Here is a 16,850-nt window from a genome sequence, read left to right as displayed (position 1 = left end):
GTGCATGCACGATACATATAAAGTTCTTGCTGGTGCAAGAACTGTCATTGTCGATCATGAATTTGGTTGACACTTCTATTATAGAGAAAGGGCGAATAGCGATATTAAAATGTTCTAATTAATTTCCTTTCAATGTGCACGAATCTGTCCACTAATGTATAAAATAAGCTGTAAAACTGCCATTCTCCAGAGGGTTTTTCTCAGTCTGTTGAGATTTTGCTTCCTGGTCATTGTCATCAGTTTGGCTCAACTAAACTCTTTTTCTTAGGCTGAACATTCTTTCATGGACAACTATATAGAGACAATAAATATAAATATCCTCAAAAACAAAGGTAATATTAAAACATAGCAAAATAACTTTGTAATCCGTTTTGAGTATTTGACTTTGGTTTGTAATATAATTTGTTTAAGTGTAAGTTTATATAATTTAATTGTTTATAATGGCTGAATTTAAACATTGGCCCTCAAAATTCCTAGAAATTTAACCATGGGCATTTACAACCACACTATTGCATGATCTGGAGCCTGCCTGACATGCCAGACTAATTTTTCTTACTGTGTGTCTCTTCCCTTTAACCCTTTGCTTTGTGGATATTAGAACATTTTCACCTTCTTAATTAAGCTGCTTTTGCCACTAACATTTCCCCCCTTGCCTTCACCCATCCACCTAGCAAATACCTTGCCCCATTCATCAGGCAAACACATACTTATCTTTTAAGACTTAAAGTCATTTCACTTATAAGCCTTTTCCATAATCCCCTACCCTCTTCTTCTAGGTATAATTGTACCTTTGTATCTTGTGTATAGTTTTAGCATGATACCTGTCTGGCACATATTGTTTACAAGTTTAGCTTGGCTACTAAACCATGTTGCCATGTCTCATTCATTTTTTTAAATCTCAATACATGGGCCCTAAAAACTATGTTGAAAAATTAACTATACTAGTAGGCACTCAGTAAATACAGGGTTGAACCAATTTCCACTGTCACTCCTCCAGGGAATCAAGCTTCTTTTCTGTAATAACTTCCTGTGAATTTCTGGACACATCTAACCTATACCTTGCTGGCGCCATATCCTCTCCAGAACCTTGAGCTCAAGCATTCACTTAAAGCACCCAGTTATTTTGTTACAATGGGAAGAAATCTTTGGGTTTAAAAGATCTGCAAAGCATAGCCTGAAAAAATATAAAATGGGGGCAAATGCACCTCCTTCAGAATTGTTTCTATCTTTATTAACAAACCAACATCTTCCTTAAAGTAATTCCAGCTGCAGAGAAAGTGACATACCTTCTCCCTGGGCCTCCCTTTCCTTAGTCTGAGATTGCAATTGCCCTTATTGCTGCCACCCACGATGCAACTCAGTACTCTGCTGACAGTTTTCCCTCCCTTTCCCTAAGCTCGAAGTCTCTGGAGAGAGTTCTGTTGTCTGTAGAACTTCTCCAACTGAGGATTCCACGCAGCATCAAGACCTTCATTAGTCAGCCCTTCTCATGCTGTTTTTTAAACTGGCTGCTCTCCTCAAAACTCCTGAATCTCCCACAACCCTTAGTTTTTCAGAATTCTCTTCCCTAAGCCTTCAACTACTGACCACTAAGTCTTTTCTCAGGCACACCCACCACTTATGTACTAAGTAATTAAATTTTCACTAGTCCAGGCTCCAGCCAGCAGTAGATTTTTTTGCAATACATGTATTATTTGAGGAGTCATTTCCTGCACAGCTTCTAATCAATTTCCCACAGAAACAAAGATCACCACCCCATGTACTAGAATTGTTTTATCTAATGTGCCTGAGTCAAATGATCAATCGTTCCTGAGGCAAGAATTATACTCTATTTCTCTCGAGCACAGTATTTGAAACAGTTAAGTGCTCAAAAACTGTTTGTTGAATAAACCAGAGGACAATTTTTAAAAAAATATATTTTATTGATTTTTTACAGAGAGGAAGGGAGAGAGATAGAGAGTTAGAAACATCGATAAGAGAGAAACATCGATCAGCTGCCTCCTGCACATCTCCTACTAGGGATGTGCCCGCAACCCAGGTACATGCCCTTGACCAGAATCGAACCTGGGACCTTTCAGTCCGCAGGCCGACGCTCTATCCACTGAGCCAAACCGGTTTTGGCCAGAGAACAATTTTTGGCTGTTTCTCTCACAATAAGTACCCAGAGACTTAGACAAAACCAGTAAGACTCAATCTTTACTCCCAGACTAGGAAGATAAACTGCCAAACCCTTTAACAGTTATAAAAAAAGTTTCAGGTCAACATAAGTCTGATGATTTCTTCTGAAGTCTTGTTTGCAAACATAGTTACCACTGATAATACATTAGTTGTCCTCTACTGTTCCTTAATGAAAATAAAATCTTTACACCCTATCCAAATCTTTTATTCCAAGAGTTCTTAGCATATTGAGCTCTTTTTAATTTATAAAACATGCTCTCGGTGTCTTTCTAGTAAAAACAGCATTAAAAAGCTGCAGTCCTTGAATAAGTCAACCTGAGGCACAACAGTTTCCCACAGGATGGAAGTTTCTGGATGAAATCGGGCTGGCAGCAGAGCCAGTTAATGGCTGCAGCTCTCAGCCCCTCCTGTCCCATCCTGCCAGACAACTGTTCCCTCAGGCAGGGGGGAGTGGTTTGGCAACCCCTGACAGATGGACAGCTGACTGCATGGACCCTCTCCCAGGCCCCATCCCCTGTGCAGCTGTGGGCTGGCCTGGGATCCGAGGGGCCGCGTCCCCCAGAGGAGGGGCAAGAATCCTGCAGCTGAGAAAGAAGCTCTCAGCGGGAGGGAGGCGGCGGGCTTGACTGACAACAGGAGAGGGCTGGCTTTTTGGAGGGCTCTTAGCAACGGCCCTGGTGTGACCTCCCTCAGCCTGGAGAAAATCGAATCAGTGCACCATTCTAGCAAAAGCCATGCAGCACAGGCAGCTGACTGTCAAGGCGGCCGTCCTCTCTGCCTGTTAATCACCTGCTCCGTCCCATCTCAGGGTCCCTGCCACTGCAAAGTGCTACTGGAAGGAGTGAGAAACGACCACCCAGCTCCCTTGCTGCCTGTGAATGTGAGTCCCCGCGCATCATCTCCTCGGGCTGATAGGCGGGACCGAGAGGCGGGTTCCAGCGCCTCCCTCCCCCCGGACCCGCAGGGGCTTTATTCTAGAGTCGCTGGCGCGTGGCTGCGCTTTTCTTTCTTGTTTGTAGGTGAAATCCCCGTGGCTTCATTGGCTCCTTGATTTAAACCACGCCCGGTTTTCTGCCCGCTGTGCTGCCGCGGGGCCAGGCGGCCCGGCCACCTCCAGCCCCGCGCTATTGTGTGGATGCCGCGCGTGTCCTCTCTTCTTTGCAGCGATGGCTAACCGGGGCCCGAGCTACGGCTTAAGCCGAGAGGTGCAGGAGAAGATCGAGCAGAAGTACGACGCGGACCTGGAGAACAAGCTGGTGGACTGGATCATCCTGCAGTGCGCCGAGGACATCGAGCACCCGCCCCCCGGCAGGGCCCATTTTCAGCAGTGGTTGATGGACGGGACGGTAAGGACGGCGGGATCGGTGGGCAGGGCAGCCTCCGGGGCCTTCCTTCTCTTTTCAGGTGAGGCTGCGGGGGGAGCAGCTGCTGCCCGCTTGGGGTCCCCTGGGAGGGCATGGAAATGCCTTGACTTTTACTCGGGGTTGGAAGATCTGCCCCCCCACCCCCTTCCCCAGCTAGCTCAGGGGATTCTCCACCCATCCAACACAGCAGCTGCCTTCTGAGCTGTTGGCAAATCCGAAGCCCTTTTGCACTTCCAGTGAGAATAGAGGTAAATATTTCCTTGAGATCGCTGCAGCCTTTTTGGTGCATCAGCTCATCTGGGGCCATCCCTTCCCCAGGGGAATGGTTGGTTACATAGTAAAACAAAGGAGCGGGGAGACTCACCACCTTCCTTCCAGAGCCATGCCCCCCAGGGGTGCTCCATGTCTGTCTGGTGAATGGAGGGGCTCTCAGGGAACTGAAGGGAATGCTTATTTGATAACTGCTTTTCTGACCAGATGCTCCTGTGTTTGGGGAATCGGGGACCGCAGGCTCTGCTGATTCAAACAAGCCCATCGTTTCCCGTCAGGGTGTGACTGACTGTTGTTACATAACTGTTATCCCAGGCTTCTGTTGGGCTGCCCAGCACTTGGGTGATAGGTACCTGGGAGGAGGGTACCCTGTTCCGTTTGTGTATACATCATTAGCATATATGGGATGAGTTACTGAAGGCTGATTCGGATCTGCCTTTTGATAGCAGAAATAATCTTAGATGCTATCATCTGACCACCCTGGGTGCCACCACTAGCTCATCCCTGCATTGAAATCATGGCCTCGTCCCTGCACATCATTTCCTATCTGTAAACATTCTTACCCTCACCCGGAAAAAGGAAGGGAGGAGCAAGGATGGAAGGATTCCTGGGCTACTGGGCTTGCTGAGGTCAGCAGCAGCCCTGGGATGGGGTTGCCTGGGTCTTTGGGGTTTGGTATGGGAGCTTGGCCACACAGCCTAGACCTCATGCCTTCCTGGGGCCCAAGACTTGGCTGTGTCAAACCTCTCAGCTGTGTCCGGTGGGGGCCAGGGTTCACTTTGCATTAGTGGTGGGTAAATATTGAAGGGAAAATTGATAGTGTCCCTGCCTTTTCCCCTTCAGGTCCTGTGCAAGCTGATAAACAGTTTATACCCACCTGGACAAGAGCCCATTGCCAAGATCTCAGAGTCCAAGATGGCTTTTAAGCAGATGGAGCAGATCTCCCAGTTCCTAAAAGCTGCAGAGACCTACGGCGTCAGGACCACTGACATTTTTCAAACAGTGGATTTATGGGAAGGTAAACAGCCCTATGCCTTTGGGGATTGTTCTCCCCTCCCCCTCCCCTTGCCCATCTCTTTGTGAAATCTGCTCAGTGTTCTTCCCCCTGTGCCTGTGTGTGTGTGTGTGTGTGTGTGAATGTGTTTGTGTGTGTGAAGAGGGGGTGTGTTACCAGCTGTCACCCAGGGGTGTTGTTAGTCTCCCCTTTATGATGTTCCATTGAAAGGGGTACCCTCCTTGAAGGAAATGCACACCCCATTTCACAGCAGGGACCTCAAAACACTAAGGAATAAACAGAGAGGAAGCTAAAATCATTATATGGGTGCTATTCATTCCTGCTATCCCTCCCACATCATACCCTTTCTGAACAAAAAGCTACTGGGAGAAAGTGGGGTGTGTGTGTGTGTGTGTGTGTGTGTGTGTGTGTGTGTGGTGTGTTCTGACTCACCAGCAGTGGGACTCTGATAAAGCCACCTGGTGCAATTTTGTCATTCAGTCTCAGAAATAAATAGCACCTCAACCGTTTATTAAACTAGGAGCTTGGTGACTATACCTTCCAGATATGTATTCTCTCAGAGAGTCTGATAAATGGTTTCTTCTTTCACATTTGCGAATTGACTTAAGAAACCTTAAGAGGCATAAAAATCATATCACATTTCGGGACATATATAACAATCCACCATTATTGGGGGCAATGAGGGGAGTGGAGACACTGCCAGAGAATTTGGGACCTATGGTCATAGTGCTGTGTCCCCCTGAGACCAAATGTAGACGCCCATCCATGCAACTGTTCACACTAGACCTGCCCGGGGTTTCCAGGTTGACTCTGCTCTGTCCTGCTCATTGTCACTGGCTGTCATCAGTGACCCAACCAATAGGATGCTCATGGCATCGACCAAATGGTTCTGCTGGCGGTGAGAATGGGGTAACTTTCCTGTGATCAATAGACAATGAGATTTTAAGGGACAGTCAGATGATGGTTGAAATATATTTCTAGCAGAACATTATTCTTCTAAACAAATTATAAAGAAACTGTTGCCTCCTTAATCCTCTCACCCTCCTCTATGTTAGGCAGAGAGCTGGCATTTCCTGTTTCACTCACAGACAAGTAGTTAAAATCCTAAGATGCCTGCCAGTTTTCCTTGTGTTTGCCATTACTTGGAAAATTGGGTATCCAGACATTCAGGCCAGGCCATTGACTTCATGGGCATGTGCCTCCAGATCCCTGTGGAATGCCACAGTTGATACTTTCTTTTTAGATCAAAACTATGATGAGTTTCCCCAGCTAATGAAGATAGCTACTGCTTATTGATATTTTTCCCATGCACTAGGCAAGGTTCAAGTACTTTACTACATACTGCCAATCAATTCTCCTACAGTTCTATGAAGTAAAAGTTATTAATTTGCCCATTTCATAAATGACAAAACTGGAGCTTGTCCATGATTGCATGTGTTCATCATTTGGCTGGCTGGTAATTAGCAGAGCTCAGGACTCAAACTCAATCTTTCTGATGCCAAACAATAAGGCCTTAACTAGTCTGCCATGCCACGCTTCGGCCAGTAGGCTGTTGCCTTCACCTAATCTATGAGTGAGCTGTTGAATCATAATGATGATGGATGAGGCTGAAAAGGAGGAGGATGAGTCAGAGCTGTGTGGGACAAAAGGCTAGAGCCCCTGCACTAACTAGGGGGTTTGTGTAAATGGAAGGGGCCCCATGAGCTCCCCCCACCCAGTACAGGAAATGTAGGAGGATGAAGAACCTGGAAGGTGTGTGAGAGGTGTGTCTCCCTAGGGTGCTTTTCTGACTTTCCATTACTGAGGATGCTTTGCTCACCTTTCCCCCTTTTCCAAAGACTCTACAGATGAACTTTTGCACCCAGGAGGTGCTGACAGTGATGGGGGAGTGAGAGCAGGTATTGATCTACACCACCTCCCCAGCCCTGTGTGTTAGATACCTCTTAGGGAAAGGGAGGTTGAGAGGCATGAGATAGGGTAGTGGACAGGTGGACTCCTGGACAGGTTAATGCTCCTAGAAAAAGCAAACAAGGCAGACACTGAGGGGTCTCAACTCCAGGCAGAAGAAGGATGGAGCTTTCAAGGAATTAAGGGAGGAAACCCACTCCCCAGGTGCTGTGGCTGGCCTGCTACAGGTAAGGCCATGCAGGAGGTAGGGAGAGCTGGCCACAGGAAAGCAGTGTGTAGGAGTGTCCAGATGACCTCTAGAGCCCCCAGGGTGTGGTGGCCCTCTCCATGGAGGGGTAACTGAGAACTGAATTTCAGGGAGACTCATTCTAAACCTTAGAGGAGATACTTGACATCCCCCAAGATCACTGTCTAAAGCTCAGGCCAGAGCTGGTTTCTATGTAATGGAGCAAGAGGTGGGAAGGTGGGTTGCTCTTTGAGCAGAGAAAGGGGGAGGGGCAGTGGCCCTAGAAAACCCAGCAGTGAGCCCACAGATTGCACATGGACTGGGAAACTGAGGCTGGGTCCTTTCTGTAAGAGCTACTTGTCATTCTTGAGTTTGGGGATGAGTATACAGACCTTAGAGAGATGCTGTGAGGCACGGTTAGCGTGTCTATGTGTGTATGAGCGTGTACGTGTCTGTATACAGAGCTATTGGACTAGCCATTTGCTTAGCTTAGTGCCACATCCCCCCTGCTATTCTACACCCTGACTGTGGTTTTCAGTTTACTCACATTCACTCCTGATTCTGCCCACGTGGCCCTGGCTCTTGCAGGTCCAGCCTTCCTTGCCTGAATCCTTCTCTTCCTCCTCTGCATGCATGTTATGCTCCACACCTCTCAGCTCCCCTTCCCCTCTGCCCGGCATCTCTCCAAGGAGGGCTCATCCTGCCCATAGCTGCCCAGTGACTCTGTGCTGCTATTATGTTGCAGACATATAGAGCCTGGAGCCCAGACTTGACAAATGCCTTCTACTTAGGCTTCAGTTATCTAGACAGGCAGAGGCTCCAGATGTACCCACTATCCTGAAAACCCTTTTAGATACAACGTGAAATGTTTGGAATGGAATGGGGACACCAGAATGAAAGGTTCTGGACTTCAAAAAGGAACCCAGGGCTGAATGGTCCAGAAAACAACCCACTCACGGGGATGTTATAGACAAAACTAGTAAAGTTCCCTGGGAGGGAGCTGGTGATGCCGAAGGAGGAAGGGCACTTAGAGCATGGGAGGGGACTGGGCAAGTCTCTCTTCAATGAGAGAAGCTGAGTGGCTGGTTGGTGACTTTCAGGTAGGGCCACTGGAAAGGGTAGGGGTAGAGCAGGGGTGGGGCTGACTCAGCTGTCTGTGCTCAGAGGAGAGTGAACTGGAGGTTAGATTTCAGCATCTTCAGAGGGAAAGGGGGAAGGAGAGAAAGGGATGAGCAAGTGTGTGTGTGTGTGTGTGTGTGTGTGTGTGTGTGTGTGTAAAAGAGAGAGAACATGTGAGAGTTAGTGAGTATGCTGGTCAGACAGACCCAAAGAACACTTATCCTGGGAGGTAGTCCAGTGAGTCAGAAATTAGACTGTGGTTCAAAGCTCTGCTCCATCTCATATCAATTAACTTTTCTAAGCTTCTATTTCCTCAGCTGTAAATGGGAATAATCATATCTATTTCACAGGGTTGACATGGGGAGTAAGTGAGATAATGCGTGAGCAGTGCTTAGCATAGTGCCTGGCAATAACAGAGCATAATAAATGTAAAAATTACTGTTGTGATTGGCCTGGCCTTTTTTTTTTTTTAAGACTAATACAAAATGAGAGCACAGGAGCAAGGCTGGACAGGCACAAATTTTGTCTTGTAACAAATGGATTCCATTAATGGCTTCACACAGAAGCTGGTAGGGTTACCTGGATGACCTTTGCCCTCATTTGTCTGCCATTCCTCATTAGGGAGGGGCGGGCTTTGCAGGTCACCTTACACTTTTTCCCACCTCCTGGCCATTACCCTCCTTTTTTTAAAAAAATATTTTTATTGATTTTAAAGAGGAAGGGAGAGGGAGAAAGAGATAGAAACATCAATGATGAGAGAGAATCATTGAGTGGCTGCCTCCTGCACGCCCCCTAATGGCGATTGAGCCGGCAACCCGGGGATGTGCCCTTGACCGGAATCAAACACAGGACCCTTCAGTCCACAGGCTGATGTTCTATCCACTGAGCCAAACCAGCCAGGGCCTGGTCATTATCCTCTTGATGTCTTTCCCCAATTTCAGACCCAGAAGATGTCAGCACAGTGGAAAGAGCATGACTCTGGGAGCCAGGTAGATGGGCCGAAACCCTTTAACTACATCCTAGTTGTGTGACCTTGTTTGAATTGCTTAGCTTCTCAGAGCCTCAGTTCCCTTCTCTATAAACAGGTCTAGCGCCTTCCTCAGAGGGCTCCTGTAAGGATTAAATGTGTACAATGCCTAGCACAATGCTGGCTTCTTTCCCCTACTCGGAGTCCCTTGACGACTAACCTTTGCATAACTATGTGGTGAACATTACACATGTAGAATTCTAGAATGCCAGAGCAGGCAAGACTCAAAGATCAATCAAATCTGATTACTCTTCTCAGTGATTTTACTGACGATGAACCAGACACTTGGGTTTGTCATGCCTCCCTGTTCCCCCTCCTGGATGGCTGGCAGTTAGGGGGGAGGTGGGTTTTATATCTGGGGATGGAGTGCCTGGAAAGTCCAAATATATTCTCTGAGGAGGTGTCACTGCATGTGTCATTCCTCAACAGCAGAGCCAAGAGACATTTCACCCAATTTGAGAGATATTTTGGGATACTGTGAGGTGTCTGTAATGACTTGAGACATCACAGATGCCTCCTGTTTGAAGCCTCCTTTTCTATCCGAACAGCCTTCACAGCATTTTTTACAAGTGCTGCTCCCAATTGTGTTTGGCTGTTGTTTTCTCTAGCAGGGGTTCTCAAACTCCAGCGTGCATCAGAATCATCTTGTTAAAACAGATTACTGGGCCCAGCCCCAGAGTTTCTGAACTATTATGTGTGGGGTAGGGCCTAGGAATTTGCATCTCTTACCAATTCATAGATGACTCTGCTTCTGCTGCTCTGGGAACCACTGCCCTAGAGAGTTTCTCCAGGGAGACAAGCAACAAAAATTAATTAAATTCACAGTGCAAGCCCTGCCTCCCGTCTGACGTTTCTCCATTGACTATAGCAAGCTTTCCTTCACCTTGAAAGGAGAATTGGGGCCTATGCCTAAGTTACTACTCAGGGAAATAAGAAATGACTCCTTCCACCGATTGCTTTCTCTCTAAGTCCCAGAAAGATGAAAAAAGGCAGTAATCCAGGAGTAGCAAAGGATGAGTCAAAACTGATGTAATATGGAAGAAGCTTTGGAGCAGAATTTTGACCATAACACTGAGTTTTAGTATTGAAAGTAGAATGTCCAACTCAACTTTCTCCACCAACATGACATTTCTCTGGCCATTTCTTTTTCTTTTTACTGTTCTCTTTATATTTTTTTTTTCAGAGACATGCATAAGCTATCATGAAAGTAATAAAAAAAATATTTGTTCTAATATCTTTAGGGTAATGGACCTCGAACTTTTTGGGCATTAAGAATCCCTGAGGTTGGGCCAGGGCGGCCTTATAATGCAGAACCTCGGCCTCGCTCCCCAGAGATTACCATTTGGTAGTTTGGACTAGAAGAAAGACCACACTTAGAGAAACACTGTTTTGTGATAATGCAGTAAACAGGGAGCACTCTTGTGTCAAGTGGAAGTGGCAGTCTCTATCTGAGACTCAGAAAAGTTTTGTTGGTGAGACAGGGAAGCTACTGGGCCACCATCTTTTGTCACAACTTCAAGTTCTAATTAGCTTCCCCTGTGATAGGGGGCTAGCGGTAGCCTGATTAAAACTCCGAGCTGTTAGTATACACCTGGCCACTCCGCTTTCATGTGTCTGTACCCTTCTTTGTCCAGTGGTCTCATTCTTCTTTTTATTTTTGTTAATTCTCACCCGAGAATATTTTTTCCCAATGATTTTTTTTTAAAGAGAGAGTGAGAGGGAGGGGAGCGCAGAGAGAGGAAGAAAGAGAAACATCGATGTGAGAGACCAAGGCTGGGAAATGAACCTGGGACCCTTTGGTGCTCGGGCCAGTGCTCTATCCATTGAGCACACTGGCCAGAGCAGAGGTCTCATTTTTAGGTCACCATTAGGATTCAGTCTCATTTCTGCTCTCCAGCATCTAGAAAATTCCCAGCACTTAGTTGGTACTATTCTTCCCCGCCCCCCGCTTGGGAGAATAGCCTTGAGTAGTGGTTTTCAAATGGTCTTGCCACAGTATCTAGGGGTAGCTTTCAGGGAGCAAGGAGATTCCAAGCTCCCAGGCCTCTGAGCTGGCTCACAGCTTGGAGCAGAGCCCTTCTAATTATTGACTTTACTATTTGACTTTGAAGAAGATATCTCTGAAGGAAGGAGTTATTGCTTAACAAATATTACTTAGTATTTACCACATGCCAGACATTTTGATTTTTTAAGAAATTAAAAACCAAAGAACTGGAGCTTGCCTATCCCATCTGGCTGCATTGGAATTGCCTCAGGAGATTGTCCCAGAATCTGCATTTTTAAGATTCGCAGGTAATTCTGATGATCAGTCTCATTTGGGAACCACCAGGTGAAACCCGAGTCCCTCAAACTTGCCTCACGAAGTTTATTAAAAATATAAACTGCTAAGCCCCACTCCAGGCCTGTCGAATCAGTCTCCCCAGGGAATGACCTCAAAATTCATATTTTTAAAGAGACCCCTGCACCATCCCATAAATCATCCAAGAAGCTCTTGCCCTGAAGCAGGCTGTGTTCTCGGCAGATGTTGCACTTGGCGGTGACACAGCAGTTTAGCTTTCCTTGCCTTCTACCTGGCACACTTCACAGATACAGCTTCATTAGACATTTAAACGTTTGACCCCAGTGACAGGGATCAGCCTCCACCAATGGTCCCTTTCCATCCACAGCCCCTGATCTGGGCTTCAGAGCTGGTCAGGGAAGTGCGGCCTGAGTGCTGGAAATCTTCCCAGGAGCATCTACCAGAAACCTAACCACACATGACAAGAAACAAGCTAGACACGAACTAGTTACAGACACAGATTTCTGTTCATGGCGTTATTTAGAATCTGGACAATAATGGACTTGAACTGCCTTTTCTTGCTTCAATCTTATTTGAGTTGAGACCTGGAGAAATGATTTCAGACAAAAACACTCCAGGACTTACCGCCATTCACGGCTGGTGCCTTTGATCTTGTGGGGTCCAGGAACTGTGGCCAGTTTTCTCCTCCCAGTACGTTCGCTCTGGCCTGGCACTGAAGCAGCCACTGCCAGACTTTCGGCTCATCCCTGGTCACCGAGGCAGCTGCCTCAGCCGCCTGCAATGGGGACCCATGTCAGGTGGCTTAGTGGACGGTTTGTATGCTTTATTTTCAGAAACCAGAGCTAAAGCCAGGCCCTGGTTTACTTGGTGGGTGAATCAAGTTAGTTAATATCTCCAGATTCATTTTTCTATCAATACATTGGGAGGAATAACACCAATTCTATGGGGTCAATGTCGCGTATGGTAAAAGTGTTCGGCCTATAATTTACATCAAATCTTTTGTCTTGGAAACTCTCTTAAGGAAAACCTTTCTATGTTGTTCCTATCTAATGCCTCCTTCCCTAGCTTCTTTTGCCCCAATCGTGTAGTTGCTTCCTTTTCCATTTTCTGGGATGAAGGTGGGGTGGTCTTTATAGTTCTAGATATCTTCCTTTTACCCCCAACTTAGTTCCCTCCATCCTTTCTGGGTTCATGTAGTATATACTTTAGCCAGCTCCACAAAGGAGGCTTGGGTCTACGGTTAACAGAACTTGCTTTTACACCCATGGCTCCAGGAGAGTGTCTGTGGCTGAGTTGCTGGCTGTCAAGCTCCACAAATTCCCAGAACCTGGACATACCAACCATCGGAAACATCCCCAGTGCACTCATTGTACAGAGTGGAGATGTGTGATTCACCCTAACCTTCGTAAGCCTCCCTGTGCTTAATCATTTCTCTAGGTCCTCTTTAATGACTCACTACTTAACAACAGACCCTCTCCCTCTCTCTTCCCAGAGTGGTCCTTCAGAACAGCATCACTGAGGTTCTATTGTTTGCTTGTTTTTTTAATATCCAAGTATCCTGCTATTCAGTGACAATTACAGAAATGTTTTTTTATCTGCAGAAGAGAAAAATCATGCTAATAACCACATCTGTCTTTCCTCTTTCTTAAATCTCAGTGTTCCTTGTGCTCTCTTCCTTCCCTCTGCTGCCCAGATTCTCCATTCTCCACCACCCCAGCTGTCCCTTGCGTCTTGGGGACTCTACATTAAGAGCATTTTATCCCTGTATCCATTAACCAGTCCCACAAGGCCTCAGGATCCAGGAAACCGCCCTGGTTAATGGGACGGAGGAGAGAGGCGAGGAGAGAAGGATCTGCTGTCTCTCTCATCTTTAAATAAATGGACATCCTGAACTGGACTTCCTCTGTAGGCCTTAATTGCTTATTTTATTAGAGTTGTACTCCATTCTCACTTCCCGTCTGCCTTTCCCCCAGAACTCTGTATTTTCCCGTGACTGCGAGGCAGCAGCTGGGCTGGAGAGCCCACAGATGGCTCACTCAGCCTGAAGGGAGCCTTTTAATCTTTGTCCTTTAACTTCCCCCACTCCCCAGCAGGCTGAATTCTGTCTTCCTTTCTAACCCTGTGCCTTTAGCTTTTGCATTCCAAACTGGTTCGTATGGACCTTGGATCTGGTTCTAAATTGCAGGGCTAATCACACAGCAGCATCTTTCTCAGTCCAGGACATGTTAGTCAACTGGAAGGGAGGAAGGGAGAAAAGATGGGAGGAGCAGGCTGACCTGGAGGGTCTAATTGCCTTCTCCGTGGGTTAAGGGTCCCTGGCCATCTCAGCTAACAGTGCTTCCCCTCCCATCTCTCTCTCTTTCTCTCTCTCTCTCTCTCTCTCTCTCTCTTCAGCTAACAGTGCTTCCCCTCCCATCTCTCTCTCTTTCTCTCTCTCTCTCTCTCTCTCTCTCTCTCTCTCTCTCTCTCTCTCTCATGCACGCCTGCCTACCACTTATTTATTGTCTCCATTAACTCCTTCAAGCAGCACAAAATAAAGGGTCTGTCATCTGTGTCACTTGAGTGCTTCTGTGTTGATTTGTTTTTCTTCATTTGCCAGGCCTCCAGCCCAAACAGCCATGTGAATACTCAATTTGATGCACATGGGTGATTTTAGATCCTTTTAACCCAGATAAAGTGAAAGAGAGAAGCCACCTGGGGTTTGGTGCAGTTAATCCATCCAACCAGTTTCTTTCCAGTCTCCTTTTCTCTTTCCCGTCCTGAGGAAAATCCTCTTCCGTAATCCACCACCAGCCTGCCCACAGGACTTCTCTGCACCACAGCCAGCAGGACCCACCCAGGCCAGGGCCTCTGCTCAGAGTGGGGACATACCTAGATCTGAGCTGCTAAGTGTTTGGAGTATCTGATTCATACAGCAACTCTGCACGGGTTAGAAACTGGCATCTCTGGTATGCCTCATATAGAAAAGAATGAGCCGGTGATTTTTGTGTTTGTTTGTTTCTTTCTGAGAGGTTGGGCTCTGCTTGTCTTCAGGCCACTTTGAGAAGTATTTGCTATCCCTACCCCCTGAATGTGATTGCCTGCAGCCCCTTATCAGAACTCCCTTCCCGAAGGCCCAGCCCCCTCTTTCCAGATTCCTTGGCCCTGACACATGCTTGGCTTAAATCTCTTCGTTGGTTTCCAGGGAAGGACATGGCAGCTGTGCAGAGGACCCTGATGGCTTTAGGCAGCGTTGCAGTCACCAAGGATGATGGCTGCTACCGGGGAGAGCCATCCTGGTTTCACAGGTAAAAGCCTTTCTCGGCCCTGCGGGAGCAGAGGTTGACTGGAATGAAAGGGAGCATCTGAAGCCTTGTAGTTCCCGGAGGCTATTTCAACACAAAGTCCCTAGGGACAAGCACTCCTGGCCCCACAACTGAGTCCCCCAGAGCAAGGGAAGATGCTGATGTTCAGGCCATCATCCCCCCAGGGCAGAAATGGTCAGGCCTTTCCTACCATTGCTTCCAGGTTCTGTTCCTTCTGAGATTGAGCAGGACTAAATTGCTTTTCTCAGAGGTGGCTTGATGTCTGAACTTGGTTTTATTATGACCCAAGTAGCCCTGAATCAAACTAATATCTATTTCTCTCTCTATATCTATCTATCTATCTATCTATCTATCTATCTATCTACTAAATGAAGGGAAAATATGTCCTATTTGCCTGAGACAGTGGTTAATATTTGTTGTCCTGGTGTATTTATTAATAGCACTCTCAGAAGTGGCCTGGTCTGAATTGAATAATAAATTATACAGTCATGTCAGTAAAGGGCCTTTTCCTAAGGAGTTTTTTTGTTTTTTGTTTTTTGTTTTTTTCAGGAGTTGGGGGTAGTAAGGGAGCTGAAACTCAACCCAATAATTCAGTGGGAGATGAAGAGAAAAGAACATGTTGTACCAGTTAACTGACTCTTCATTTCCCTAACCCCCTTTTCTTCTTTTTGATGGTTATAAAAAGGTGCAAGTATGTGTTATTTTAAAAGAACTTGGTCTGGAAATCACTTAGATATTGGCCAGTTGAAATCCTGGTTTCAGTCCTAGTTTTATTAATGACCTGCCATGGTCTCTATGGCCCCCACAGCCAAAATTAGTTACTATCTGGCCCTTTACTGAAGTTTGCTGACTTCTTGTCTAGAGTAAGAAATTTCCCCTTTATAACTTCTAGGTCCTTCAGCTCTAAAATGGAACTTTAACCGTTGGCCTTTACAGGGAAGGGTGGAATGGGATTAATGACATGCTTTGTAAGAAGAGCTGGTTTTAATTTTCATAAGGGTTTGAAGTAACTGTGAGAAAGAGGGTGACAGAAAAGTTATCCAAGAGTGAAGTCCCCAGAGAGGCAGCTACTGATCTTGGCTGGAAATTCTAGAAAAACATCTGGGCTTCCAAGGAGTAAGAGCTCATGCATTACAGCAGGGCTTGCGTGTGGTAGAACCATTGCTCAGGGTAGGGCCATAGCTCAGGGTAAAACTATAGCTTAGGATAGAACCATAGCTCAGGGTAGGGTCATAGTCCAGGGTAGGGCCATAGTTCGTGGCCAGACTGTAGCCTAGGATAGGGCCTGCTCTTCTATCTGGTGACCGCCCCCACCAAAGCCTGTCTAACTACCTATCTTGGGAAGGGTTTGAAAACCGTCAGAATGACATTATTCCATCTCCCTCCCTCTGCCCAGGAAAGCCCAGCAGAATCGGAGAGGATTTTCAGAGGAGCAGCTTCGCCAAGGACAGAATGTGATAGGCCTGCAGATGGGCAGCAACAAGGGCGCCTCCCAGGCGGGCATGACGGGGTACGGGATGCCCAGGCAGATCCTGTGAGACGCTGCATCCGTCCCCAGTAGAGAGGACGGATGTTCCACACCACGGGTCTCTATGACAAAGAAATAGTTAGTCACCTTCTGACCTTTCTCAAAGCCTCCTGTCCCTGGTTTTTGCAAGTGCTGCATTTCTGCTGAGAACCCGCGTTGCCTACTGCTGCCACCTCCTGTTCATTTAGAACTATGCAAAGACTCCGCTTCCTCCCCCTCAGCTCCTTCTTTACCCTCAAGTCTCCGTTTGTCTGATTATTTATTTATTTATTTCCCCAAATTTTCCCTTCTCCACTTACAGAACACACCAAATAAACAAATTAGTCTTATGTCTTAAAGTGTAATGTTCTTTTTTGCCTTAGGGACTTTGCAGGTAGGACTGATTCCTATTTCACTCAAGGGGACACTAGGATAGGATTAAGCTGTAGCTGTAACTGTGGAAATAGAGCTTAGCTTTGAGGAAGCTCTTATAAGGTTGTAATGTTTATCTCTGAAATTGCAGTAGACAATTGAGAGTTTTGCCCACTCTGAGAGCCCAATGTCATGAGTTCAAGAATAAGGTCTTTGACCCCCACATATTTTTTGAGTACCTACCTTGTTCTTATTATTCT

The 16,850-nt window shown here is 46.5% G+C and overlaps 1 protein-coding gene across 1 annotated transcript; it reads left to right on the top strand.

Moving 5' to 3' along the window:
- Positions 1–2,699: 2,699 nt before the first annotated feature.
- Positions 2,700–16,577, top strand: TAGLN3 (transgelin 3). The gene is made up of 5 exons (XM_014545410.1): positions 2,700–3,058; positions 3,343–3,524; positions 4,656–4,830; positions 14,591–14,693; positions 16,108–16,577. Exons 2-5 carry the CDS (start codon positions 3,345–3,347, stop codon positions 16,247–16,249), a joined length of 600 nt encoding a protein of 199 aa, XP_014400896.1. The 5' UTR covers positions 2,700–3,058; positions 3,343–3,344; the 3' UTR covers positions 16,250–16,577.
- Positions 16,578–16,850: the final 273 nt, after the last annotated feature.

The sequence above is a fragment of the Myotis brandtii genome, unplaced genomic scaffold (genome assembly GCF_000412655.1).
Source record: "Myotis brandtii unplaced genomic scaffold, ASM41265v1 scaffold406, whole genome shotgun sequence".
Taxonomy (NCBI): domain Eukaryota; kingdom Metazoa; phylum Chordata; class Mammalia; order Chiroptera; family Vespertilionidae; genus Myotis; species Myotis brandtii.
Note: the sequence above shows the minus strand (reverse complement) of the source record. Positions and strands in the feature narration are given on the sequence as shown.

Excerpts from the sequence above, each read along its gene's own strand:
- TAGLN3 (XM_014545410.1), top strand. The coding sequence starts at position 3,345 with ATGGCTAACCGGGGCCCGAGCTACGGCTTAAGCCGAGAGGTGCAGGAG. Across the intron at positions 3,525-4,655 it reads AGTGGTTGATGGACGGGACG|GTCCTGTGCAAGCTGATAAA; the intron begins GTAAGGACGGCG and ends TTTCCCCTTCAG. Across the intron at positions 14,694-16,107 it reads GAGCCATCCTGGTTTCACAG|GAAAGCCCAGCAGAATCGGA; the intron begins GTAAAAGCCTTT and ends CCCTCTGCCCAG.